This window comes from Electrona antarctica (assembly GCF_951216825.1).
Source record: "Electrona antarctica genome assembly, chromosome: 16".
Lineage (NCBI taxonomy): Eukaryota > Metazoa > Chordata > Actinopteri > Myctophiformes > Myctophidae > Electrona > Electrona antarctica.
Window position 1 is genome coordinate 27,107,557 of NC_136797.1, and position 25,023 is coordinate 27,132,579.

General features: G+C 41.7%; 2 protein-coding genes across 2 annotated transcripts; one reads left to right on the plus strand and one right to left on the minus strand.

Annotated features, from left to right (window-relative positions):
* Window positions 1-6,834: 6,834 nt before the first annotated feature.
* Window positions 6,835-10,632, plus strand: ptges (prostaglandin E synthase). Its single transcript, XM_079524231.1, has 3 exons — window positions 6,835-7,042; window positions 7,240-7,322; window positions 9,344-10,632. The coding sequence occupies exons 1-3, from the start codon at window positions 6,935-6,937 to the stop codon at window positions 9,591-9,593; spliced, it is 441 nt and encodes a 146-aa protein (XP_079380357.1). The 5' UTR covers window positions 6,835-6,934; the 3' UTR covers window positions 9,594-10,632.
* Window positions 10,633-17,464: 6,832 nt separating this feature from the next.
* prlra (prolactin receptor a) lies at window positions 17,465-24,549 on the minus strand (the record flags this gene model as incomplete). The annotated part of the gene is made up of 9 exons (XM_079523966.1): window positions 24,491-24,549; window positions 23,977-24,076; window positions 22,500-22,632; window positions 21,903-22,072; window positions 20,343-20,509; window positions 19,892-20,033; window positions 19,157-19,253; window positions 18,856-18,925; window positions 17,465-18,643 (listed from the first exon to the last, which is right to left on the minus strand). The coding sequence occupies exons 1-9, from the start codon at window positions 24,509-24,511 to the stop codon at window positions 17,465-17,467; spliced, it is 2,079 nt and encodes a 692-aa protein (XP_079380092.1). The 5' UTR covers window positions 24,512-24,549.
* Between the last annotated feature and the right edge of the window lie 474 nt (window positions 24,550-25,023).

Sequence of the window (25,023 nt, forward strand, 5' to 3'; positions counted from 1 at the left end):
AGTATGTTTTGCACTCCGTCCGTCCGTGTGTCCGTGTGTCCGTCCGCGTCTCCGTCTGTGAACAGCTAATCTCCGGTACCGTTAACCCGGTCGATGCCAAATTTTGCACACACACTCCCTGGATGCCAACGATGAACCTCTGCCCCAACCTTTCCAGATCGGCCTGTTATAGCGCCACCAGGAGGCCGCTTTGTGCAAAACAAGTTTTTGGACAGTACACCTACAGATTTTGTCCAAACATCACGCAAATTGGTACACAGTCTCTCTAGAAGCCATTCAACAAAACAGGTCTTTCAGATTCCTCAGACTCCATCCTGATTGGCTAAGATTGGCTTCCAAAGTTCGCAGGAGTGCTCAGTTTCAAACAAAATGCTGCAAATCATGAACACATCGTGTGATTTCCGTGAAATTGTGCACGCACATTCCCACTAGGCAGAGGAAGAAATGCCACGTGAACATTTTCAACTCAGCCTCATGGTGGCGCTATAACTGGCCGAAAAGTGTTTTTACCTCTAACTGCAGGGATCTGTGGATAACTTTGTATGCCAACTCCCTAGAGGCCAAGGAAAAACCTTTGCCTGGAATTTTTCACATCTGCTCTTTATAGCGCCACCAGGAGGCCGACATATGTAAAACACATTTTCTAATATTACTCCTTCAGATTTTATCCAAATTTCACGCAAATCGGTACACATGCTCTCCATAGTCATGTGATCAAGAGTGGTTTGTTTGATTTCTCATAATCCACCCTCATTGGCTACGATTGGCTTCTAAACTTTTCAGGAGTAGCCCGCTTTGTACCTGTTTTGTACAAATCGCCACAACTACTCAACGCAGCGTCCGATTGTGGTGAAACTGTGCATGCATATTCCCACTAGGCTTTGGAAGAAATGCCAATTGACAGTTTTCAAATCAGCCTCATGGTGGCGCTACAACAGGCCAAGCATCACACACACACTCCTATCCTCCTGGTGGAGACCTGTGCCCAGAAGGGCACTTTTTCTAGTTTAATATTCCTTTTGGTGGGTTACAGTACAGTACATACATATTAAGTTTATTGGAATGAATAAGATATGTTTAGAATAGCTCACTGAGAGCAGTTTATAGTGGTTCCATCCGTCTTGGACCTAGACTCTAGTGGAAACTTCCACAGGATGCCAGAAGCCGGTCACCTCCTGAGCTATAGCTGCTGCAAAGAAAGTAGAAGCAAGACAACTACTCTACCACAAATACACAAGCCTTTACATTCTCATCTAATTCGGATAGCAGACATACTACATAATCATCCAAATATTACATGACTCATGACTACTGGTCCTGGTAATAGTTTGAAAATGTAATACAGGCTTCATGGTTAGAAATGCATTACTTTGAAGCTGCAACAAAGCCTATTGAAACAAGCATTTGTTTGAGAGACTAGAAATAGCACCATTGCATCAATACAACGATTTAAATTGTGATTTTACTCAATCACCATAAAGGCGCACAGTTAATGTTCATTTCATAATCTGAATTATATCACAGCGTCGTTTACTGTATGCATGCATCTATGTGTTATTTCGGTAATATGATCAATATAATTCTGAGGACACATTGATTAGGTACTGAGGGATAATAACCAATAACATGCATGTATTTAACCTGCAACATCATTGTTTAAGGTCTCTGAGTGAGAAAGATGCACAGGTATGTACAGTACTGTGTGTGTGTGTGTGTGTGTGTGTGTGTGTGTGTGTGTGTGTGTGTGTGTGTGTGTGTGTGTGTGTGTGTGTGTGTGTGTGTGTGTGTGTGTGTGTGTGTGTGTGTTTAAACAGAAAAAAATGAATTTTAAGTGAGAAGCAGTGATGTCATCTGTAGCCCTCAGTGCTTACAGTATGAGTTGCTGTATCTGGCTGGTTGAGACAGAGGCAGACAAGAGAGGGAGTGTGGAGGGAGGAGATGAAGAGAGAGGATAGCGTACTACACACACCATATCCTAGGGACGCACAGTGATCATCCTATATGCCGGTATGCGCTCACTGATCATCCTTTGGGAGACAGAAGCAGTAACACTGAAAGGTAGGTACGAGAAAGGATCATGCCTCTCTGTTGCATGAATCTCCTCCCTCTCATACGCACACCTATAATGGCAGACACACCCCATCAAACCATTAGCATGTGTTCTTCTGCATGTGTGTGAGCATGACAGTGCACTCTGTACAGCAGCAGTCCATCTATGACATGTCATAGTGGTCTATAGATAGGACGACTGTAGAGTAAAACGTGTATTTGAACGTTGCACATTTCAAATACATGTTAGCTATATCACAGGCATCTAAAAATATGATGACCCATATTATATTTTGAAATGACAGAATATAAGTGAATAAATCAACATTTGTCAACATCAACATCAGATTTGTACAGAAAAGAACAAGGTTGCAGATATAAGAACATAATATGTAGCCAGTCGCCTACATGCCGTTGTTCCAGATTACAGTCCTTTTCCATGGGGCTGTCCTCCTGCTATGTCCCCCCAGCATGTTGGGATGGGTGTGGCAGGTAGACAGCAGACCACAGTTCCATTTCTGTTCAGATGATGAACATCACTGACACGCATAGTAATAACTCGTATAGGCCTATATATATGCCATTCAACTCTGCATGATATTATCCAGACAGTCTAGTTCAAGAGGGCATGTTCTGATATGTTCAAATGAACTGGAATAATTACCAGTTATGTATGCAAATGTCTTGGTCACCCCAAGTACAGCTAGTTAAACTGGTACCCTCTGCTAACAATGCAGAAAGTTCATAATGATCACTATGATATTAATCCTTTGGAGTACCAACTTTGACATACCTGAGTAGGAATTCTATTATTCAAGAATGATTGTGTGGAAATTATTAATTAAAAAGGACCTTTCACAGTTTCAGCCTGAAGATATGTTATTCCTTCACATGTAGACTGTAGCCCTGTCCTGTTCCCAATACCTTATACCATCATATATGACTCTTATCACAAATCTTATCACAAGTCCTTTTGTGTATGCACAATGTCTGTAAAGTCTGGAGAAAACAGGAATGTGCTTTCTTGGTTTTTATTTTTCAATATTTGATGCATTTACACAACGCATTTACTATGAAATCCTGCGTCTCGCGTCAGTCACACCACCATATATGGTTGCCAATCCATCATGCCTTGTGACATCACGTGACATCATGGAGACCCTTAGATCTCCATATATGGATCTGACCTTGTGACATCACGTGACATCATGGAGACCCTTAGATCTCCATATATGGATCTGACCTCGTGACATCACGTGACATCATGGAGACCCTTAACGCCTCATGCCTCTAAAGGGCGAGGTCGCGTGCTTCTCGCCCTCAGGGCGTCTTACTGGTATATTGTCAATGACAATGTCACCTGACACTGACAGTGACGTTGATTGGGGCCTGATGGTCGATGGGCCACAGACCTGTGTGGTGTCACACACTGCATATAAAAATCACACCCGTGTGAACTGAGTGGTGCAAGGTCTTATATAGCCTGATCAGCTGTGGTCTGACGTAATGTCAGTGACCATAGTAACCGCATGCTCATTTTTTTGGTGCACACACGTACAGGTACACACATACATAGACACATGCATACAGACAAAGCTGGTTGTTGGAGTGGTTTGCACCACTCAAAAATGGATTGCCTACACCAGAGGTTTTCAACAGGTGGTCCGTGGACCACTGGTGGTCAGTGAAGGTATTGCATGTGGTCCCTGACCATGCATTTAGTAATGTAGCAAAGTGAATATTTTGTATTTTCTTCCAACAGTGCACTAAACTTTTGTGCACTGTTCCATGGAAGTATGTCAATATTTTGTAGCCTTGTGTAGCGAGACTTATCTGCCTTTGCAATGCACACAGTGATATTTATCTGGCTACGTGAGGCTATCAATGTATAATGTCAATTACTGGGAAGTCGGAGGTTAAGAAATTCCACAGAAAGGTTAAGTGTACCAGCTTGCCTGATTGCTCTTTCAGTAGGCTACTGTATATCAGTATACCAGCTTGCCTGATTGCTCTTTCAGTAGGCTACTGTATATCAGTAAATCTGAGTTTAATGGAAGGTTGGATAAAAGAGAATGGAATAAGGGTAACCGTGGGATAGGAATAGATCAGTGGTTCTCAAAAAAGAGAAACCATAAAAACAAATATTTTGGCTCTGGACCACTTCAGTTAAATAATGCCTGGGATTGATATAATTTGTTGCACGTATGCAATGAATGAAATCAAGCCCAAGCAAACAGTATTAATTCAAATATTTTCTTACATTTGATGGACTTTTGAATTACTGTAATATTTAAACATATTTGAATACATTTAACAAATGGCATTTTCTTTATATTTTAAAACATTTTCCCATGGACCACCTGCAGGCCTATTATGCCATTGACCACACTAGTCACCATTGGTTGAGAAACAATGGTATGTATAGGCATGGGATGCATTGCATAGCAAGTGTTTACGAAAGCACGAATCTTAGCCCATAGCTATCCCATCCCAACACAACAGTGGTCCCCAGGTTGATTCTTAGTCAGGGTGGTGGTCCCTGGTTCACAAGTTGAAAACCCCTGGTCTACACTGTCTGAGGAAGAGCTTTGGCTTGAAACGTTACCATTTAAGTAAAGTTATTTCTGGGAGCGGAAAATGGTGTGCAGACTCTTTTTATACTGTTTTTGATCCAGCCTATTAGGTTTTAGATGTGAGTGTCTTTTTGACTGTTTTTCAGCATCTTTTTCTAAAGCATGACCAACACTAGATAGATCCTTGCATTACGTTGTCACAATGTAGCTTAGTGAGATATGACGATATGATGATTTCTCTAAAGTAAATACATTTCTTTTGTCCGCTTTTTCTTTTCAGGATCTACTTCATTCATAACAACAGTTATGAACTGAACACAAGACGTCTGAAGCATCAGAAAAAACAACTACAAAATTCTTCAGACAGATAGAAGATGACTGCATGATGCAAGAAGCTTTTTACTTATTAATCAAAGCAATCAAGTGTCAACAGGAAAAGTTACATACGTTAAAGCAAAGCTTGATATGCCCCCAACTAATTGGGGGCATAGTGTGTCCTCAGTTGTCGCCTGGACTGAGCAGGCTTGGAAGGACTGTGCGTGCGGAATCCAGCACACTGATTCAACTCCTCTTCTTGTGAACCGTCTCTAACTAACTCTGTAAATATTTAGATCTTTAATCTGCCAGTTTTTAAAAAGTATCTTAGGAGCCTGGTTACGACTTTGTGACCTTTGAACTCACACTAACCCACATGAGGCCCTGCAGGCAGGGTTGGATGTGAGGTGGTTGCGGTCTGCGGTCACTGGGGGAAAACTCTTCTATATGCTAAACCTTTCACTCTCTCAGCCACTCACTCTCTCTTTGCCAAAGGCAGCGCTTCAGACAGGAGGAGAACTTGCATAAACACATTCCAGGGAAAGACACTCCAGGATACTGCAATGCTCTCAGATACTACGTACGTTGGATGTGTAATAGTGAAGTGATGTCTGTCTGCTAGCTTGTGTCACCTGCAGTTGCTGTCATGTCTGTCATGAATCATGATTAACTTAGTACTTACTGGAGTGTGACTACACTGTATGTCTACACATGTGTATTCAAAATTTGGTGTGTGTGCTATTTCACTGTCACCGTCCGAATCTGCTGAGCTGCCATGGGTTGTGCCATATGTTCCCAGCTAGTTCACCTGTGGAATGTGTCGGTGAATAGATCCAGCCGCAGGTCTATGGAGCTCACTGCCTATCCAGAGGCTCTGCAGGGTGGCTACCACAGGGTGACTGGTCTTCATTACATGTCCTCCTTCTCTGATGCTGAGGACTGTTGCGATGACACCAGCACAGGGAGCTCTGTCACCGTGGACTGGCAGACACAGGGGACAGATGATTGACAATGAGCCTGATAGTGAAGGGTTGATGATGAAACTGGCTGCCATATATATGTAGGCTATGTGTATACTGCGAGAGAGAGAGAGAGAGAGAGAGAGAGAGAGAGAGAGAGAGAGAGAGAGAGAGAGAGAGAGATACTGCGTAATACACAAAATTAACATATTTGTGTTGGGTGATAATATAAATACAAATAAACCACAATAAAAAGCTGAAATGTCTTCTAATTGTATTAGTGGGTCTACTTATTGTGGCTTGCCTATTTTGATCTAGATTGATTGGTCATCTTGTTTGAGTTAGATTAAGTTATCCATGTTAATTTATTTGCCTCAATGTTGCTAATTTATTATTTTATATCTACTATTTTAGGCTAATTGCTATCCTTGGCCTACTGAGTGAGATGTCAATGCTTGCTGACGCCTGACATCTATAGGCTACACACACAGGATAGGCCAATATGGGACAAACCAGAATCATAAATAAATTAAATCCATATAGGCCTATATAATGTTACCAACCGACAAAATTAATTATATATCACTTCAATCTAATTATGCTATAATAAGCTCTTCGAACTATTATGCTGCTGCTAGTGGAAGAAGATTGGTATTTGAGCGACCTGGTGTGAATTCCATGCCCAGGGGGAACACTCTAGTAACGTGATCTACTGCTCCAACATTCACCACATCAAACACGCCAGGACGTGCAGAGGTGTGGGGCATAAATCAGTTTTTTCCCCCTTTTTCTGTCAGATAAAAATCACAGTATTTTCAATCTGTCAAAATGACATTGTAGGCAATTGTTTTTAGGCGTAAAGCTCAAGGGGTGGGAGCAAAACAAGCGTCACTAGGGACGGGGGCGGGCGGGCGGCGCTATATAAACTTCTATGAAAAGAGTCAACTTCACTTCATTCTCGGCAGCAACGCGTCAGGCTACAACAACTGACAAGGATTTCGTGGATTTAATTAAAGCAGCAACAACAAAAAACCAATCATGATATATGATGGCGTTTGCTCGTGTTTTATTTTCTATGCTGTTCTTCTCGTAATAAAGATGTACATCATAGCAATAATAACAGGACAAGTGAGGCTTCGAAAAAAGGTGAGTGACCTAAATATCCTAGCTGGTATCCATCGTTTAACCACAACTAGATACAATCGCAATGCGTGAGTTGGTAGAGCCGGCTGAGAGTGTAAAAACATCAGCTATTCATTCATGTTTTGAAAGACTACTAGAGAGTATGAGTATGACTCAGAATAGGCCTATAGTATATTTATTTTCCCATTCTTGACTCGAAGGCTTTCGCCAACCCTGAGGATGCAGTCAGACATGGGGGTCTTCAGTTCTGCAGATTGGATCCCACCGTGGAACGTTGCCGAAGGTGAGACTGCAGTCTGACACTATAGGTATTATTCAGTAGGCCTACTTCATTCGTGTGAAATGGCTACAGTCATCAAACCAAAAATTGTCATTTGAATTTATAATGTGTAAACAGTAGCCTGGAATTGAATAGTAGTACCCCATGCCATCATGGCCATGAAAAGACACACTTGTCTCTTGTAGTATAGGCCTATGTCATTTTGTTGCTGTGCTGAATCGGTTGTGGCCTACTCTCAAGTCTCAACTATAAATTAATTTAACAGGTGAAACATTTTTGATGGAATTTGAGTGTGACTGTTTAGGCCTGTTGTCTGTCTAGTGCATGTATTTCATAATGAAAGTTCAAGATTTATTTTTGTATTGTTAGGCAAAATTAAACTATAACACTAGTCTTCACCAGTCACCATGTGCTCCTAAGACGGCATGGCATCATTTGTGTCTACTTGCTGTGTCTCAGTCAGAGGTGGGCTGTGGACACTTCAGTAACATGCCTACTGGCTACCAATGACATCATGGGGCCTGGGGGTTCCAAGCTAATGGAAACTACAGCATTTCTCATCCTAGAAAGTTGCCATGCTTTAATACAAGCCATTGGGGCATGAAGAAAAAAGGAAAACGCACGTTTTTTAGGAATAGTAAGTAGAAGGTATTGTTAATTGCAAATTATATATGCGTAAGGAGAAGTCCTGCATGCTTCAGCCAGCAGACGGTGTACTCAACCGGTTGCATCCCTAAAAATGTATTGATTGTAATAGTCACCCTATCAACCTCAAAGACTCATATTTTATATCTTTTAATGACAGGAAACATTTGTTCATTTGCAGTTTTCGCACACTTATCTAGCATCACAAATGTATCCTAATCGGTGAATGTTATGACATTCAGGGCCCAGGGTAGATCTAATCACATCCCTTTCTAACTCTACCAATGCTGTGCTGTGTGCGGCTGGTTTTATTTATATCCTGCCAAAATAATATTTCTTTCGAAGTTTCCTTTGTGGTTTTACAGGAAACGGGGTGGGTGGGTGCTGGGGGGGCTTGTGGGTCTATGACATCCACAGATTCTGATGAGTCAGGAATTCCCAGAAGCAGCTACAGGGGCCGAGCTCTGCAGCTTAATAAAACACAGCTTAATTAGGCAGCGGATAACCTCACGTCACCAGACTTTCCACCTCGGAGGAAATAGGCAGAGGGCAAAGCTATGACTTTCTGAACATTTCATTTTAGGTACTCTCTCAAGACAGCTTCAGCAGCATTTTCTTCCCCCCAGATGGTTCCCAAATTGCATTTTAGGTGACATGGCAATGAATCATCATGAAAAGTCATGCTTGTTGGAGACAGGGAATGTTGGGTAGCAGATGTTTTTCATTTTTTATAGTTAATCATTCTCCTTCTTTTGAAGCACAGTAGCTACTGATGTCATGCCCGTAGCATGGAATGCAATCCAGTGGTTTCCCCCAGCGTACTGTACTTTTCACTTTCATCACTTCAGAGGAAAGTTCATGATCCACCTTAAGTCTGTTTGACTTAAGCTGGATCATCTGTCATGACTCAAAGACAGAATAATCTTCATGCAATGCAGGGTTTTTAATGACTTGAATCCTTGTATCATCATTACACTTCCTGGCAAAATAGAGCAGGTATTCTTCATGCTATCCAGAAAGAATTCGGGGAAGTGAGGGAACGATTGAACAATGCTCTATTAAAAACCAGATGTGTGTCAACGTGTTTCCCAGTTTTATGTGGAAAAGACATTATTGAACAAAGGGGGGGGGGGCATACCTGTGTATGTGCCTTTTAAACTTATATAATGGATTTGCAGCACCCATGGAGGTAAAAAAAAAGAAGCAATACAAATGTGTTTGTACACATTTCTACACTCAGTTAAATTTACACTGAACATTTTGCTGTGAACTCACCAAATGGACCTGTACAGATCCAGTTGGTTCCATTTCTACACGCTCCGAGTTAACTTACGGTGTAGATATACAGAGTGACTGACTGTATTTTGTCTCCCATGCAGGGCTCACCGCAACGACCTGGAGAACATTCTTCCTTTCCTGTTTGTGGGGGCCGTCTACTGCCTTACTGGACCCTCATTGGCCATGGCCCGGCTGCATTTCCTGGTGTTTGTCCTCGCCAGGACGCTACACAGCGTGGCCTACGTGTTTGCCATGCGGGCACCGACACGGTCGTTGGCCTACATCATCGGGCAAGTGCCCTGTGTTTCCATGGCGATACAGGTCCTCAATGCAGTGGCCACATATGCCTAACATCTCTCACGTCAGAACTGCCAGTTGCAGCAAGCTCACTATGGGTTTATCTCCCATTGGCTTGAGGATATGGTTTCAGTGTTCAGACTATGGGTTTTATCTCCCATTGGCTTAGATGCAGAAAATCATGAAAAAGTGTCCACTAGGTCCTCACTAGTCTCAACATCGACAGTATAGCTGTTGCACCTGGCTAATTAGTGACTGAACTGATGTGGGGTTGTGACTCATATAAAGATACATGACCATCGGTCCGAGTGCAATAATGGTGTTTGCTTACACCAACGCTGAGTTTTGTGAAACATTGTCAGTATTGTGTTTTATACATAAGTAAAAATGTGAGAACTTTGTCTCTTTCTGGGGAAGTTGTTTGAAGTTATAAGGATTATTTTATTATGTACTGTATATTTTCAAATGAAGGTCGTAGTTCATGCATTTCATCTTGTTCATCGACCACACAGAATCTGAAGTATCTTAAGAGCCAAAGCTAGACATTTGTTTAAACAGCTGGTCCTGGATTGGGAGTATGAAATGTTGTAATTAACAGTATACATCACTGATGTGTCTGTCTATGAGTATATTTATGTTCACTTCTGTCTGCTACATTCAGCTGAGGCACAATGGATAATCTGGCATGTGGAGAACAGTTCTGGCATGTGGAGAACAGTTCTATTTTGCGAGACTCAGTGGAACGGATGTATTTAAGCTCTGTTCTGTTTCATTGAATCAAGGCCTGGCCTTACTTGACCCCAGAGGTACTAGGGCCAGTACATTTCTGTGTTACAAGAACTGTAACATAACTGGGCACATAACAGAATCAAGTCTGAAGTATCTGGTTTGAGATGTAGTTTTGTTTGATAATTTGTGTTTGTATTTCCATAACTTATTTTTTTACACTTGTTCTTGAATTATTTTCCCTGAATGTATAATTGGCTATTTTTGTAACAAACCTGGATACCGTAGGACCTATTTGTATTACTTGGGGCAGAGTGATTGTGCAATACAATCTGTAAAATGTAAATAAAAGTGACTGAAAACTGAACCATTCATCCTTTCTGGTAACCTAGTTATGGAGAGAGCATATTATTTTGTTCAGGGGCGAGGGCCCCTCTCTGTGGTGTGTGTGTGTGTGTGTGTGTGTGTTCTGATGTAGAAGTTCACAGCAGCGCTCCAGCATTCCTCTACCTCTTACGTAAGACCTTGGCCTGTGCTGTGTCCACCAAACAGTCCTGAAGGGCTGGGCTCAGACAGTCACACTCTCAGAACACAAGTGCTCACTGCTCATTCATGCATAGTATACAGTTTGCTAACCCACATTTATTTGTTGCTGGTAACATGTGCTGTCTATAGAGAACAGTGAAATCTAAATATATATATATATATATATATATTTTTTTTTTTAAATCTTGTTTTAAAAAACAAATCTGCCTAACGATGATCTCACCATGGTGGATGGGTTTCTGAACTGCCCACAGCCCTCCTATGAGACAAAAGAAATGTGGTATTTTATCATGAACATTGGTGAGGTGTGAGGACCAATTATATGGATGTGGTCATTTAAACGTGAGGACTTTACTATCTAGTTACTGTATCTTTAATATATTGTTTGCTTGACATCCTAAATCATTCATTTTTACTTTAAGTACAGAAAAACTACATGTATTTTTCCTAGCTGAAAATGATTACACTTCACTTCTGATGATTACAGTTTAATCATCAGTGATGAAACGTGGAATTTCATTCCTAGGAAGAGTTAAATATCATTAATAATGCACTTCCCCTGTTCAAACGATGCTAATTACAGGTGGTGACATGGGTGTGTCCAGTATGTTTTGTCATATGCTGAGTCAAGGAGGTCTGGTCTGGACTTGCATGTGCCCTTGGGCCATGCATGTTATATAGAGGGAAACGACTCGATGTCATCCCCTTTCCTGAAGGTGACTCCACCACTCACACTCCCCTTTTCTTGTTGTTGCAGCCTTCTGAAGATCATTTTACTTATTTCAGTGACTTAATGGGTAACTTGTATCATAAGAACCACAGACTACATTGGAGTAAAATGAACAGACTGATATAGATTAGTGTGCACACATGTCAAATAATTTCATGGAATAATAAATGATGCCTACGTGCACATACTAATGAAAGACGCAAACACGTTTTTGAATGACAGCAGAGTGAAAGGTGGACTCCACTTTAAAGAAGTCACTGTGGAAAACCACGGGTCACTGCTGGGGAATCAGAGACCTGGATGTCAATAGGCAAAAAATTTATAGCTTGTTCTATTTTAGCCATTTTTCTTTTAAGGTCCCTACTGACTGACCTAAATTTAAGTCACTCATGGCTGCATGGCTCACATCCAGGTTTGTGTGCACTGTGCACATGCGCACAGTACACACCCAAGCCACCACACATTCTTGAGTTTTATGTCATTTATTAATTTGTCACATGGCTGGACCTTGCTTTGGGGGTCATTGACACGAAACAGTTTGAGAACTACTGATTTAGAAGGCATTCGTAGTTTCGGCCTCGGGTCCCATTTAGACCTGAGGACGATTCTTCAAATGTCTTCTGAATCCATGACAGTTTTCAGAAAACCCTATGTTTCTATGTCAGTGGTGCTCAAACGTTTTCATGTCAAGGACCCCCAAAAATATATTTAATTGCACTCGGTGCTCGCGTTGCTGTCTATGTGACAGCAACGCGGCCAGGCTGAAGCTCAGGGGCCCCCCTAGCTCAGAGGCCTCCGGGCTTGGGCCCAACAGGCCCGTTGAATAATCCTCCCCTGATTCTGAGCCCCCCATGCACCATACGTATAAAATGCACTTTTTGGCCAGAAAGGGATTTGAGAGAAAATCTCATAGACAAGATTTTTCCTTCCAGTGAAAAAACATCCCTTTCTGGCCAAAAAGTGCATTTTATACGTGTGGTGGGGGGCTCAGAGTGCGTTCACTAAGGAAAGTAGGCTTTCTAATAACAAGCCCCTTTGTATTGGTGAGTAGGTAAAACGTTATTTTTATTTTCGCAACAGAGGAGTACTGGTCTGCATTTCATGCGAGCACAGCCTGCGCAGGAAGACAACAGTCCCATGTAGTGCTAATAAAGGCATTAGAGCTATGGACCAGAACCTGGGGATTTGTCAGGTTCCCAGGATAGAGACACATACCATCGAGGGTAAAAGTGGTATGTCGGGCCGGGTAAGGAAGGAAGGAGTCGGTTCCTCTTCTGTCTTTATCTTGTCTGTTATCTTCATCCTCCTCCACCTCTTCCTTCACCTCATCCTCTCCAGTCTTCACTGTGTGTGTGTGTGTGTGTGTGTGTGTGTGTGTGTGTGTGTGTGTGTGTGTGTGTGTGTGTGTGTGTGTGTGTGTGTGTGTGTGTGTGTGTGTGTGTGTGTGTGTGTGTGTGTGTGTGTGTGTGTGAGAGAGAACTAGAAGATAAGATAATGGCATTTCAGCTTGAGTACAACAGTGAACAAACAAATCGCATTTATTTTTTACATAAAGAAATAACAAAGTATAACTACCAGCATTAAGACAAGATACATGGGATTAGAGTTCAAACTTGGTATTCAAATCTTTGTTTGACTTTGTTTGTTGGTAATTGTTGTTGTAGCAAAAACGCATGGCATGTCATGTCCTCTCCTGGTCCTAAATGCAGCTCTGCTTGATATCCTTCACACCACTGACACCTACTGGACAAATTGCACTAGTAGTCCATTCAGCAACAAAAGGCCACAAATGATAGGATCTACTGAATGTCTTCGAAGGTAGAGGTACTGTAACTATATATATATATATAGCCCCATGTTCGAATGCCCCCGCCCCCTGTCAAATATCGCTAAAAAGAAAGAAAGCAGCAAAAAGAAAATAAATAATAATAATAATAATACTCATCTTTTTCTTTCTCTAATAACAACCTTAAACATGAACCTTGGTTGAAAAAACAAAAACGAAGTTGTCCTATATGAATTCCTTCATTCCAGACCAGACAATTAGGAGTCCTGACTGCGGGTGAAGATGAACTCCCCAGACCCAGCCATGTTTCTGTTCAACAGGAGGAACCTGAAAACCACCAGAACCTCAATGAGTTTCATGGTCTCTCTGTTTCTTTGCTTTAATGAACCCTAGTGTCCTTATTCTGGCGTGAATATTGACTATCTACAACGATCACAACGCTCACTATTTGAGCTTGTAGATATTATATTATTACTTGCGCAAGCAGAGCGTGCAAGTACTGCATTCGGCTATGTATGTATGTATGTATGTATGTATGTATGTATGTATGTATGTATGTATGTGTCCTCTCTTGTTGATTTGGTTACGTCACCATCAGCAGCCAATAAGGGGCCACCATTCTAGGTGATGTAACTAAGGTATGTTTAATAACAGGTATAAAGGATTTAGAACAGCAGGGGCAGGTTGGCACCTCGACAGAGTGCATTTCTAGCCATAGCTGTTTTTGACCAAGAGACTTGCCATAGAGGGAAAAAGGAGCGGACCAAGTATAGACTCGATCCTGAGGGACCCTGGTCAACTAAATATATACAGTAGTGTGAAGTACGTGTATAAGGTTTGGTCTGAACTTGAAGGCAGATTGATGCACGAAGCCGCGTCTCTTATCAGACCAATGTTGTCTACCTCAGATACCTGTCCAGACCTGCCCGCAGTTAAACCAAAATGTTGCTGCTGTAACCAATGTGGAAAAGGCTTCACTTCAGTTTACTATCTCAAAATACACCAAAGAATTCACACTGGAGAGAGGCCCTACAGCTGTGATCAATGCGGGACAAGGTTCATCACAAAGTCTCATCTCAAGACACACAAGAGAAAGCACACCGGAGAGAGGCCTTACAGCTGTGATCAATGTGGGGAAAGCTTCACTCATATGTCTACCCTGAAGACACACAAGAGAAAGCACACCGGAGAGAGGCCTTACAGCTGTGATCAATGTGGGACAAAGTTCACCGCAATGTTTACCCTGAAGACACACAAGAGAATGCACACTGGAGAGAAACCTTACAGCTGTGATCAATGTGGGACGAAGTTCACTCAAATGTCTAACCTCAAGACGCACAAGAGAATGCACACTGGAGAGAGGCCTTACAGCTGTGATCAATGTGGTGAAAGCTTCACTCAAATGTCTCCCCTGAAGATGCACAAGAGAAAGCACACTGGAGAGAGGCCTTACAGCTGTGATCAATGTGGGACAAAGTTCACCGCAATGTCTACCCTGAAGAGACACAAGAGAATGCACACTGGAGAGAGGCCTTACAGCTGTGATCAATGTGGGACAAAGTTCACCGCAATGTCTACCCTGAAGATACACAAGAGAAAGCACACTGGAGAGAGGCCTTACAGCTGTGATCATTGTGGGGAAAGCTTCACTCAAATGTCTGCCCTGACGACACATAAGAGAAAGCACACTGGAGAGAGGCCTTACAGCTGTGATCAATGTGGGACGAAGTTCACCGCAATGTCTACCCTGAAGACACACAAGAGAATGCACACTGGAGAGAGGCCTTACAGCTGTGATCAATGTGGGGAAAGCTTCACTCAAATGTCTGCCCTGAAGACACACAAGAGAATGCACACTGGAGAGAGGCCTTACAGCTGTGATCAATGTGGGGAAAAGTTCACCGCAATGTCTACCCTGAATAGACACAAGAGAATGCACACTGGAGAGAGGCCTTACAGCTGTGATCATTGTGGGGAAAGCTTCGCTCATATGTCTACCCTGAAGACACATAAGAGAATCCACACTGGAGAAAAACCTTACAGCTGTGATCAATGTGGGAAAAGCTTCACTCAAATATCTGCCCTGAAGACACACAAGAGAATCCACACTGGAGAGAAACCTTACAGCTGTGATCAATGTGGGAAAAGCTTCACTCAAATGTCTACCCTTGTGACACACAAGAGAATTCACAGAGGAGAGAAGCCTTTTGGGTGTGATAAATGTGGAAAGTTCTTTTCTCAGTATAGAACATTAAAAACTCATCAGTGCATCCATACTGGAGAGTGACTGTGACCAAACCAACAATCCGTCTCCATTAAAAAGGAAGAACTTGAAGACCATTACTTCAGAATGTTTTTTTCTGATCATTTTCTTTAGCTCAGCCTCAGATCCAAGCTGCCAATATTTCAATTTTCATAGACTAGTAATTTGCATAACTGACCAAATTGAAAAAATCCACTGCTATTTCTACCCTTCTTCACCCCCCCCCCCCCCAACACACACACACACACACACACACACACACACACACACACACACACACACACACACACACACACACACACACACTTGTTTTCCGCATTTGAGCTGTAAAGGAGAGTCTGTGAACTCTAAAAATAAAAAGGATCCTGAGTTGAATGACTTTAAGGATGGATCCATCAGTAAGTCAGGAGTGATTTGGTGCTTGTTGTTAAGTGTATAGATTTGTGTTGTTCGACTTATTATTTTTTCTTGATGTTTAAAAATAAATAAATACACTTTAAAAGCCTTTGTAGCTATTATAATGATTAGGAATTAATCATTATAATACACACTCACATACAACAGTCACAGATATATAAAGGTCAAAGAGTGCACGGCTGGGACCTTGACTGCATTTGTACTATTCATAGAACATTTTTTGGGGCACCTTGACTGCATTTGTAATATTTATAGTACAATATTTTGGCTTGCCTCCTATATAATATTTCTAGTTATTTTATATTTTTGAGTGGTGCAAACCACTCCAACAACTGGCTTTGTACCCGTGTACCCGTGTTCGTACCAAAAAAACGAGCATGGTTGCTATGGTTAGTGTGTGACGTCACTGCACCACTCAGTTCACACTGAGTGATTTTTTATTTATATTATGTATATAGCCTAATATATTAAAAAAAGCACACCCGTGTGAACTGAGTGGTGTAAGGTATTATATAGCCTGATCAGCTGTGGTCTGATCAGGCTATAATGTCTGACGTAATGAAATAATGTCTGACGTAATGAAATCACACCCGTGTGAACTGGGTGACCATAGCAACCATGCTCATTTTTTGAGCACAGACAGACTAACAAAGCCAGTTGTATGAGTGGTTTACACCACTCAAAAAGATGTTCAATTAAATGTTGCCAAACACATAATATAATCCAATACGTAATAAGCTGTAATAGTAGCCTACTTAATAAACAAATAAAAACATGTATGTTTAAGTATGCATTTTTGTTTTATTTTATTTACTAGCATAATAAAAAAATCTGAAATAATTTCAATACATTTTCAGTTCTGTACAAAACCATTTTGTAGACACCAGATCACACAAATTCCAGTGTACAGTGTACCTTTGTACTTTCAAATTGTGTGAAAATGTTTCAAATGAAAAATCGTTGTTGCATGTTATACAGGAGAAACACATCCACCCCAAATTCCCAATATTGTGATTAATTAAAAATTATAGGCTAATTGCTTTTTGTATTCTTGAATTTAGAGTGGCACCAGTGGAAAGATGTGGAAAAAATCACCATTTATCAGGTTCTTAAATAGATCAAATAAAATACAAATAAATTAACATTGTGAGAGCAACATCTTTTCTTTCCAGCTATCAGCAGTTTCTGAGTGTGTATTTTCTTTTCCATCCCAAACTAACACAGATCATGCAGTGTTCTCCCCCAATAGATGTCACCAAAAGGAGCTTTAGCTCGTCTTTGTCCTCATTTAGTATTCAATGTCCTATTAACTGTGAATTGGACAATCCAAGGGAATGCACACCAAACGCACTGCAACGGAAACAACAAGCCAGTGACCTCCTCATAGACGGACCCACGGTGGTGTCAGGTTACGGGGGAGTGCTTGTTTTGTCTCACTCATGTCCACTAAATAACTCCTAATGATTCAATAGAATAGTAGCTGTGTCCACATAACCATTTTCTGCCAGGACCATTTCTTCCTGAAGTGGCATCATGTGCATGCGGGTAGAGACATTTGGTTTGGTCCACGGTGTCTGTGCAGTGAGAGTGGCAGACATTGTGCAGCAACTCTGTATTGTTCCGTCCGTCTCCTCGTGGTCACAAGGACACCCCTCCCTCTCTTGTCCCCTCGCCTCCACCTCTCTCTCGAGTAGCAGCACATTACCACTGGCCACCCCCTTCACCTTGCTGTAGTCCTCCCCTTCGGATAGCTGAGAGAGGGCTTCCCCCTGGCCCTGGGATAGCTGAGTGAGGGCATCCCCCTGGCCCTGGGGTAGCTGAGTGAATGCGTCCCCCTGGACCTGGTCTGATGAAAGGGGCTGGAGGAGCACCATGTCGTCCTTACTGACCTCATGGACTTCAACGTACTCCTTCGACCGGAATGGGGCCAGCTGCAGCTTGCCGGTGGCCTCCTTGTGCCCAACGCTGGGAATGTCGTATTGACCGTGAGCCTCCTGGTGCATGTGAGGCTGTGTTTGGGATGCATGGAGCTGCTCTGACTGCTTCTCACCCAAGTGGAACTCGTCCTGCAGGCCAGACGCCAGATTCAGGCCATCCTCTGAGCCATAGCGGTGCTGAGCTGGCTGGGAGGTCGTGGAGGGCGGAGGGAACAAGCTGTCAGAGAGGCAGAGCGGCTTGGTTGTCTCCAGTGAGCCCAGATGAACCAGGGATCTGGAGCTATACTGAGGTAGTGGCGAGAACACACAAGGCCAGGTCTTCACCCTCCCGTCACACATGTCGGGGCTGATCCCCTCTCGTTGAGCCTCACTGATCTCTCTCTCCTCCCAACGTGATCGCTGCCCTATCCTGTCTGCCTCCATCTTTCTCTCATATTCTTTGACCTCCACCTCTCCACACTTCTCCATCAGCAGGATGTGGCTTTCACAGCTGCCTCGGCCAGAGTCGCTGTCTGATGGGGAACCCTTGGATTTCGTGCAACCCTCCTGGAGGTCCTTGCATTCCTCTAACATCAGCTCCTGCTCTTCTGGAGCATTCACTTCCAAGTCCTCCACCAGCAAGTCTTCACAGTCAGACATGGTAGTTATTGGGAAACCAGGCACCACCAGTGCATGATAGACCTCTTCACATCTTCCAGCCTATGCAAAGGAATAATTATGTAGTACATTAGTTGTCGATACAGTTAGCATATACAGGTACACGCGTGCGCACACGCACGCACGCGCGCACACACACACACACACACACACACACACACACACACACACACACACACACACACACACACACACACACACACACACACACACACACACACACACACACACATTCCAGTGTTGTACTATCTTACCTTGAGAAGCTGCTTATCAAATCCATTGATCTTAGGACCAGGTACTGGAGGCAGGAGGCAGTGCTTCACACTTGAGTTGTAAAAGAAATAAAACATTTTAGGTATAGTTATGTTTTTTTATTGCAGCGATTCCTTGATTAATGGTTTATCTTTTAATTGAATCAAATGCATAGATAAAACTATATAATACTGTTTCCCCTCATTGATCACTCCAATGTGGGCATCACTCCTTGGAGGGTTCATTCGAGATCATACAGATTAACCCATTTTGTTGTGTGACATTATACTTTCATTCTCTCACCTGTGGATCTTCATGTTTAGGATGCATGTGAGGATGAGGAAGATAACGGCAGAGAGGACTGTGATGACGATGGACATGGACCTCTCATATGGGATGTCTAAAAAACACAACATACATGTTGTCACTGTCAGATGGAAACCTTGTACTGTATATCCAAAACTGTAAAAAGAAAAAGAAAAAGGAAAAAAACTGTCTAAAAAAAAGAAGCTAAAGCTAAAAAGCTAACCTGTATTGCAATAGATCCAATGTAGATATTATTTATTATTTCTTTGTCCTCGTTTTTTTTGTTTATGTTTCGTTTTTGTCCTGTTTTTTGTTTTGTTATGCTTGTTTTGTTTTTGTCTTGTTTTTGTTTTTTGTTTGTATTTTTCATCCTTTATAGCTATGTTGAATAATTAAAAGGGCTGGCATTATAAGCTGAGGCTTCTGCCAAACACTCCCTTTTGGTCAACAAAAAAAAAATACCCTGAATACATTGTATAAGGTGTGTTTATTTTAAATGACCAATAAACTTGAACTTGATATGATTTAGTCACAAGCTCTTATTAATACTTTTCATTGGTTCACTATTCATAAAACCCAGACACACCTAACCACTTTCACTTAAAATATTGTTCTAAATAGCACAAATAGCAGATCCACAAGCTTACAAAGGGTAGACTGTGAGCTTGTTCATATATTTATAATGCAGCAAAATACAAAGCATTTCATGTATTGGTCTGTAGGATCTCTTACAGTCAGGAACGTTGATGTATGTGGTGGAACTCCATTCGCTCCAGAAGCCATGGTCTGGCTTACAGCGCACCTGAAGAAGGTATGTTCCACCTGAACGCAGGCTGAAGATGTTGAATGTTTTCTGCTGGCCAGCACGGTGTTCCTGGGAACCACAAACATGTGATGTGTGACTGCCAAAGGCCAAGATGCACGCACGCACGGCACGCACGCACGCACGCGCGCACGCACACACACACACAGACACACACAGACACACACACACTTAAGGCAACGTTATCAATTATGTGCAGTTAGGATGGTAATTATGTCACGTCGTTAATGAAGCAGTTAACAGAAGTGTTCCAAACATGAAATGGATGAGATTGGAGGAGGCGCCAGGGTGAAATGTCATCTTGCGTTAATAACCACCTACTGTAATCTGGAAAGTGAATATATTTATTGTATTATTTACCTCCCACTCCTCATTTCCCTCCAGTTTGACACGAAGTTCATAGATGAGCGTAATCCAGCCGGACCGTGTGTCTGCTTTACGGGGTGGTTCCCATGACACCTTGAAGAAGGGTCCGTCTTTGTCCTCGATCAAAGCCACGGTCACATTCTCAGGAGTGTGTGGCTGGACTAGAAAAGACAAGAGTTGAAAGAAAGACATGTGTTTATGTTTATGATAGAAAAAGAGAGCAGGTCAAGGAAAGAGAGAAATATTATTCTCTGACTCTAACAAAACACATCCATTCTCTCATGGCCTTTTGAGGCATTGAGCAGATATTTCACAGTTGAGAAAATTAGTATACATTCAACTAAATCACTTAAGCTGGTATTCATTTAATGTCACTGGTGGTTGTCAATCAATTACGTTTCCATTGGCTTGGGTAGATTAGCTTGTCATGACAGCAAGTGATGCTATAATGGTTAAATAAAACTATAACTATAAAACTATAAATATAACTAAAGGACTGTTTGGGGTGTGACCAAGGTGATGTGATTTCTGATGTATTAACTCTATTTCCCATGTCCCTGAACTTTACAAGTTTATTGTAATTGTCCACGTCTTGATTGTAAAATAAACAAACTTTATCTAAAAAGCAATGTAACAGATAGTCAAGGTAGTGGAGAGCCAAAAGTGATGATAACCATTGAATCAAAGATGGGCATGCTGAGAAACAGTTGAGGCTCCTTCGCACGCACGCACGCACGCACGCACGCACGCACGCACGCACGCACGCACGCGCACACACACAGTATGTGGTCCTGAAAAGCTAAACTAAGTCAGCCATCGTGACTATGTACAGCCAACAAGCTGGAGGCTCAGCCAACGATTACTGATTAATCAGATAATATAATTATATGCACAGGATTAATTTGGCTGTGACATGGGCTGGGTACCGAGGCTAGTGACATGGTGGTGCACTATAAGGGGATAGCCTGATAGAAAGCTAGACAGAAATGCATCCATGTCCATCTTGTAATTGCAAGCCATGGTGTACACTTCAACAAGACAAAGACTAGCACATCTGCAGTGGTTGTAGGTTGTTGGAATCCCTACTCTTCCACTGATAAAAAGTGGTTAAGACCCTAGTGTATGACACCTACTGATTGACAACTACAGCAGTACTGCCTGACGTTCATAGTGCAATAACTCCCCTGACCAAGTAGCGATGTCTTATTGAAAGAGCGGTAGAAATGTAGTCTAGCAGGATAACTCGCAAAAAACTACTTTCTGACCTTGACAGACCATACATTCAAACAGAAAAGTCCTATTTGATTGCATTAAATGACTTTAACAACATTAAATTCACTTTGTTGCTCACTTTGCCACTCGATCTGCCATTCACTTTATGCATGCGCAGAGACTGGTTATTTTTTGTATAGCATAGTAGTCAACTTAGCATTAGTATCTATCTGTCCCTGTTAGTCTAATTCATGTGAACAAACGGGAGCAAAATATTAACGTAAAATGTAAGATAGAGATGCAATAATACACAAGAGCAGAACAAAAGTAATCATTTCTCACCAATATAGACAACATCTACTTCTACAGGCTCAGACAAGTTGCTGCCCAGAGGGTTGGTGGCCACCACAGTGATGTTGTAATTGATCCAGATAGAGGTGTTGTTCTTGTTGAAGAAACAGGAGTTCTCTCCAGCTGTTTGGTAATCTGGACACTCGTACACCATGTCAGAGCTACCATGTCAGAGAGCGATACAGAGATGGTACAGTATGCATGTCAATACATTTCAGTCAGGACAGCTACATTGCAGAAAATATTTTTAAGGAGTATAAAATGAGCAATACATTGCATTGGATCTGCACCTTCACCTATTGACACATACTATCACTGTCTTAACCCATTTTGGGCGGGAACCCATTTTGGTGTTTTAAACATTATGTTATAATTTAGCTATTGAAAAATAGCAGATCTACAAGCTCATAGCGCGCCACCGAGTGGCGCGCTACGAGCTTGTAGGTCTGCTATTTTTGAAAAACCGTGAAAATATTTATTTCAGAAAACTGGAGGATTTAGAAGAAACTTTTTAAATTTCGAGGTCAGGCCTAAATGGGTGTTAATGGATGAATTGGCAAAAGTGCTGAAGGAAGAACCATCACTGACTTCTCTTTGCGGTAATACAGGGCATAGGTGGTGGGCAGTCCTCCATCAGGACCTGGCTCCCACCAACAGGTGAACGTCTCCTTCTCTGGGGAACGACAGCTGGTCAGTCTGGGCTTCCCTGGAGGGGTGTAGCCTGAAAAGAGACGCCACAAGAAAGCTTCACACATGGGATGGATGTGATCCTGTTTTACAGCTTTCATAACAGTGCTTTCAAATGCCATTGCATAACAGCACGAATTTGGACGCTTTTATTACAGATTAAAGAGGAGTAGGGGTGCGACAGATAATCGCATAATTTAATTTAATCAATTATCCCCCCCCCCCCCCCCCCCATCAATTTTAATAAAATAATACATAACACAAAACACCTTCAAAAGTATGAAATAGCGGGTAATCAGACTAATCAATTTAGTTGATTATAAAAAAAACAATTAGAACAATAGTAACAATTAATCAATAGAGCTACATGACAGACGGTCTTGTAACACATTTTTCCAGACATAATGCACTCTAAATATCAAACGGTAAAACATTCTCAATACTTCTGGTAAAGCACCAGCTGTCCTAGAGCATATAAGCTCTCGGGAGGATGGACATCTGGTGCCTTTTTATGCAACGTCAGTGACCTTCCATTTCTTAGATTGTAGACTGTAGAGATTTTTGTTTGTATAAAGGGTCTGGATCAATAAATCTGACTAAATTTGACAGTAAACTCTAAAGCCTGATTTATATTTTGTTGTATGACAGTGTCGTTAGCCGACAAAAGCACATCTACAAGCTCTGTTTGCAGATCTATTCTTGTCATGTGACACGGACACCGTTGCATCTCTCCACTTTCATATACAAACAAATGCCTTTATTGATACCCCAATATGTTGGATGTATTATTCCCCACATGCAAGCACAAATTGTGACAGCAGTATATACAATATCATCTCTAGCTTTGCTGTCATCCTGGACAAGTTGTATTTTGAATAACGCTTTCATTCTACAAATGAAATACTGACTTTTTGGAAGAGTGCATGTCTTTTGGAGCCTTTACTTAAAACAAACGTTTACAAACGTACACAATGATGATGACATTGATGACGATGATTATTATTATTATGTCTGATTATTTTTATCAATGGATCTAGCAACTAAGAAGGCTCACGTATTATACTTAAAGGAGCATTCAGTGATTTGGGTGATTTGGAAAAAAATCCCGGTCCACCCCGGTAACAAGATGTGCACATGCACGCACAAAGTGGGGGGACACGTGACAGGCCAACAGCACACACACCAAGGCCCGCCCCCGCTCGATCATGATTGGAGGAAGGCCCCTCTCTATCCTGATTGGATGAAAGTTGGGCCATCTAGCCAAAAACGAAACCTATGGTTTTTTGACCCCCAGGGGTTAACTGCATGGGGACATGCATCTCACTACGAACTCCCTCTGACATTTGGCATCAATGATAGTCTGTAGGCTGTGACTTACGAGTTCCTTTAGCCTGTCCGATCAGGAGCAGTGTCACAAACACAGCTGATGCCACAGGTTTCATTATGGTGCCAAATGATGTTGGCACCATGTCTGAGCACTATGGAGAAAATAGAACAGATAATATGAGGAGTGGGACTATAGTAAATAATAAAAAAATAAATCGCTATAAAATGTTGTAAAAAAAATACATATTTAGCCCCATGCTCGAATGCCCCCGCCCCCCCTGTCAAAAACAGCTAAAATCCCTAAAACCAAAGAAAAAAAAATAACACTCATCTTTTACTTTCTCTAATAACAACCTAAAACATGAACCTTGGTTGAAAAAAACTAAAGTTGTCCTTTAAGCCAATGATCACTGGGAATTATGACTAAACAACTATTACTTTTAGGTCATGCCTTGTCTAACATTGGGTTGTTTTGCATCCTCTTGGTGAAGTATTATGGAAAAGCAAGCAGACCAAAAGCAGTCAAATATTGCATGAATCATTCATATTTTGTAGCTGTATCATACCTGTTTCCGGTCCCGGTTCATTTTCCCATAGCTTCGGTTGATTGGCTCGGCAGCAGATTTGAACTGGAAAACACATGAAGATGTCATATCAATATGCCTGTTGCAGAACTGTCTGAAGTCTCTCCTTCATGATCTCAGACATTATAACAGACATTTTCAGACATTATAAGCCTCTACACCACTATTTCCCAAACACCATTTTGTGTGTATTATTTCAAAAACATTTTCAAATAACATTCCCCAAAATAATTAATTAAAAACAAATGCAATGATTTTTTTCAGTAATTTCATCGAGGAAAACAAATCTAAGAAATTCCATAAATTAGAAAATGAATGTAGTTTGTAGTAGTAGTTTGGGTCCTGGGGAGACTAGCTAAAACATTTGGGAACCACTTCTCTAAATGGTTGTTGCATGAGGTGACTGTGCACCATCAAGTAGGTATACTGAAAACAGACATACCCATCATTTTTCTTTGGACAAAAATAATTGTCCATTTGTAAACATTTTGACAAAATAGAATTAGCTAAATAAT

What these genes read in the sequence shown, in the direction of transcription:
- ptges (XM_079524231.1), top strand. Translation starts at nt 6,935, where the DNA reads ATGATATATGATGGCGTTTGCTCGTGTTTTATTTTCTATGCTGTTCTT. An exon ending in AAGTGAGGCTTCGAAAAAAG is followed by an intron (nt 7,043 to 7,239) that starts GTGAGTGACCTA and finishes CTTGACTCGAAG; the next exon opens with GCTTTCGCCAACCCTGAGGA. An exon ending in ACCGTGGAACGTTGCCGAAG is followed by an intron (nt 7,323 to 9,343) that starts GTGAGACTGCAG and finishes TCTCCCATGCAG; the next exon opens with GGCTCACCGCAACGACCTGG.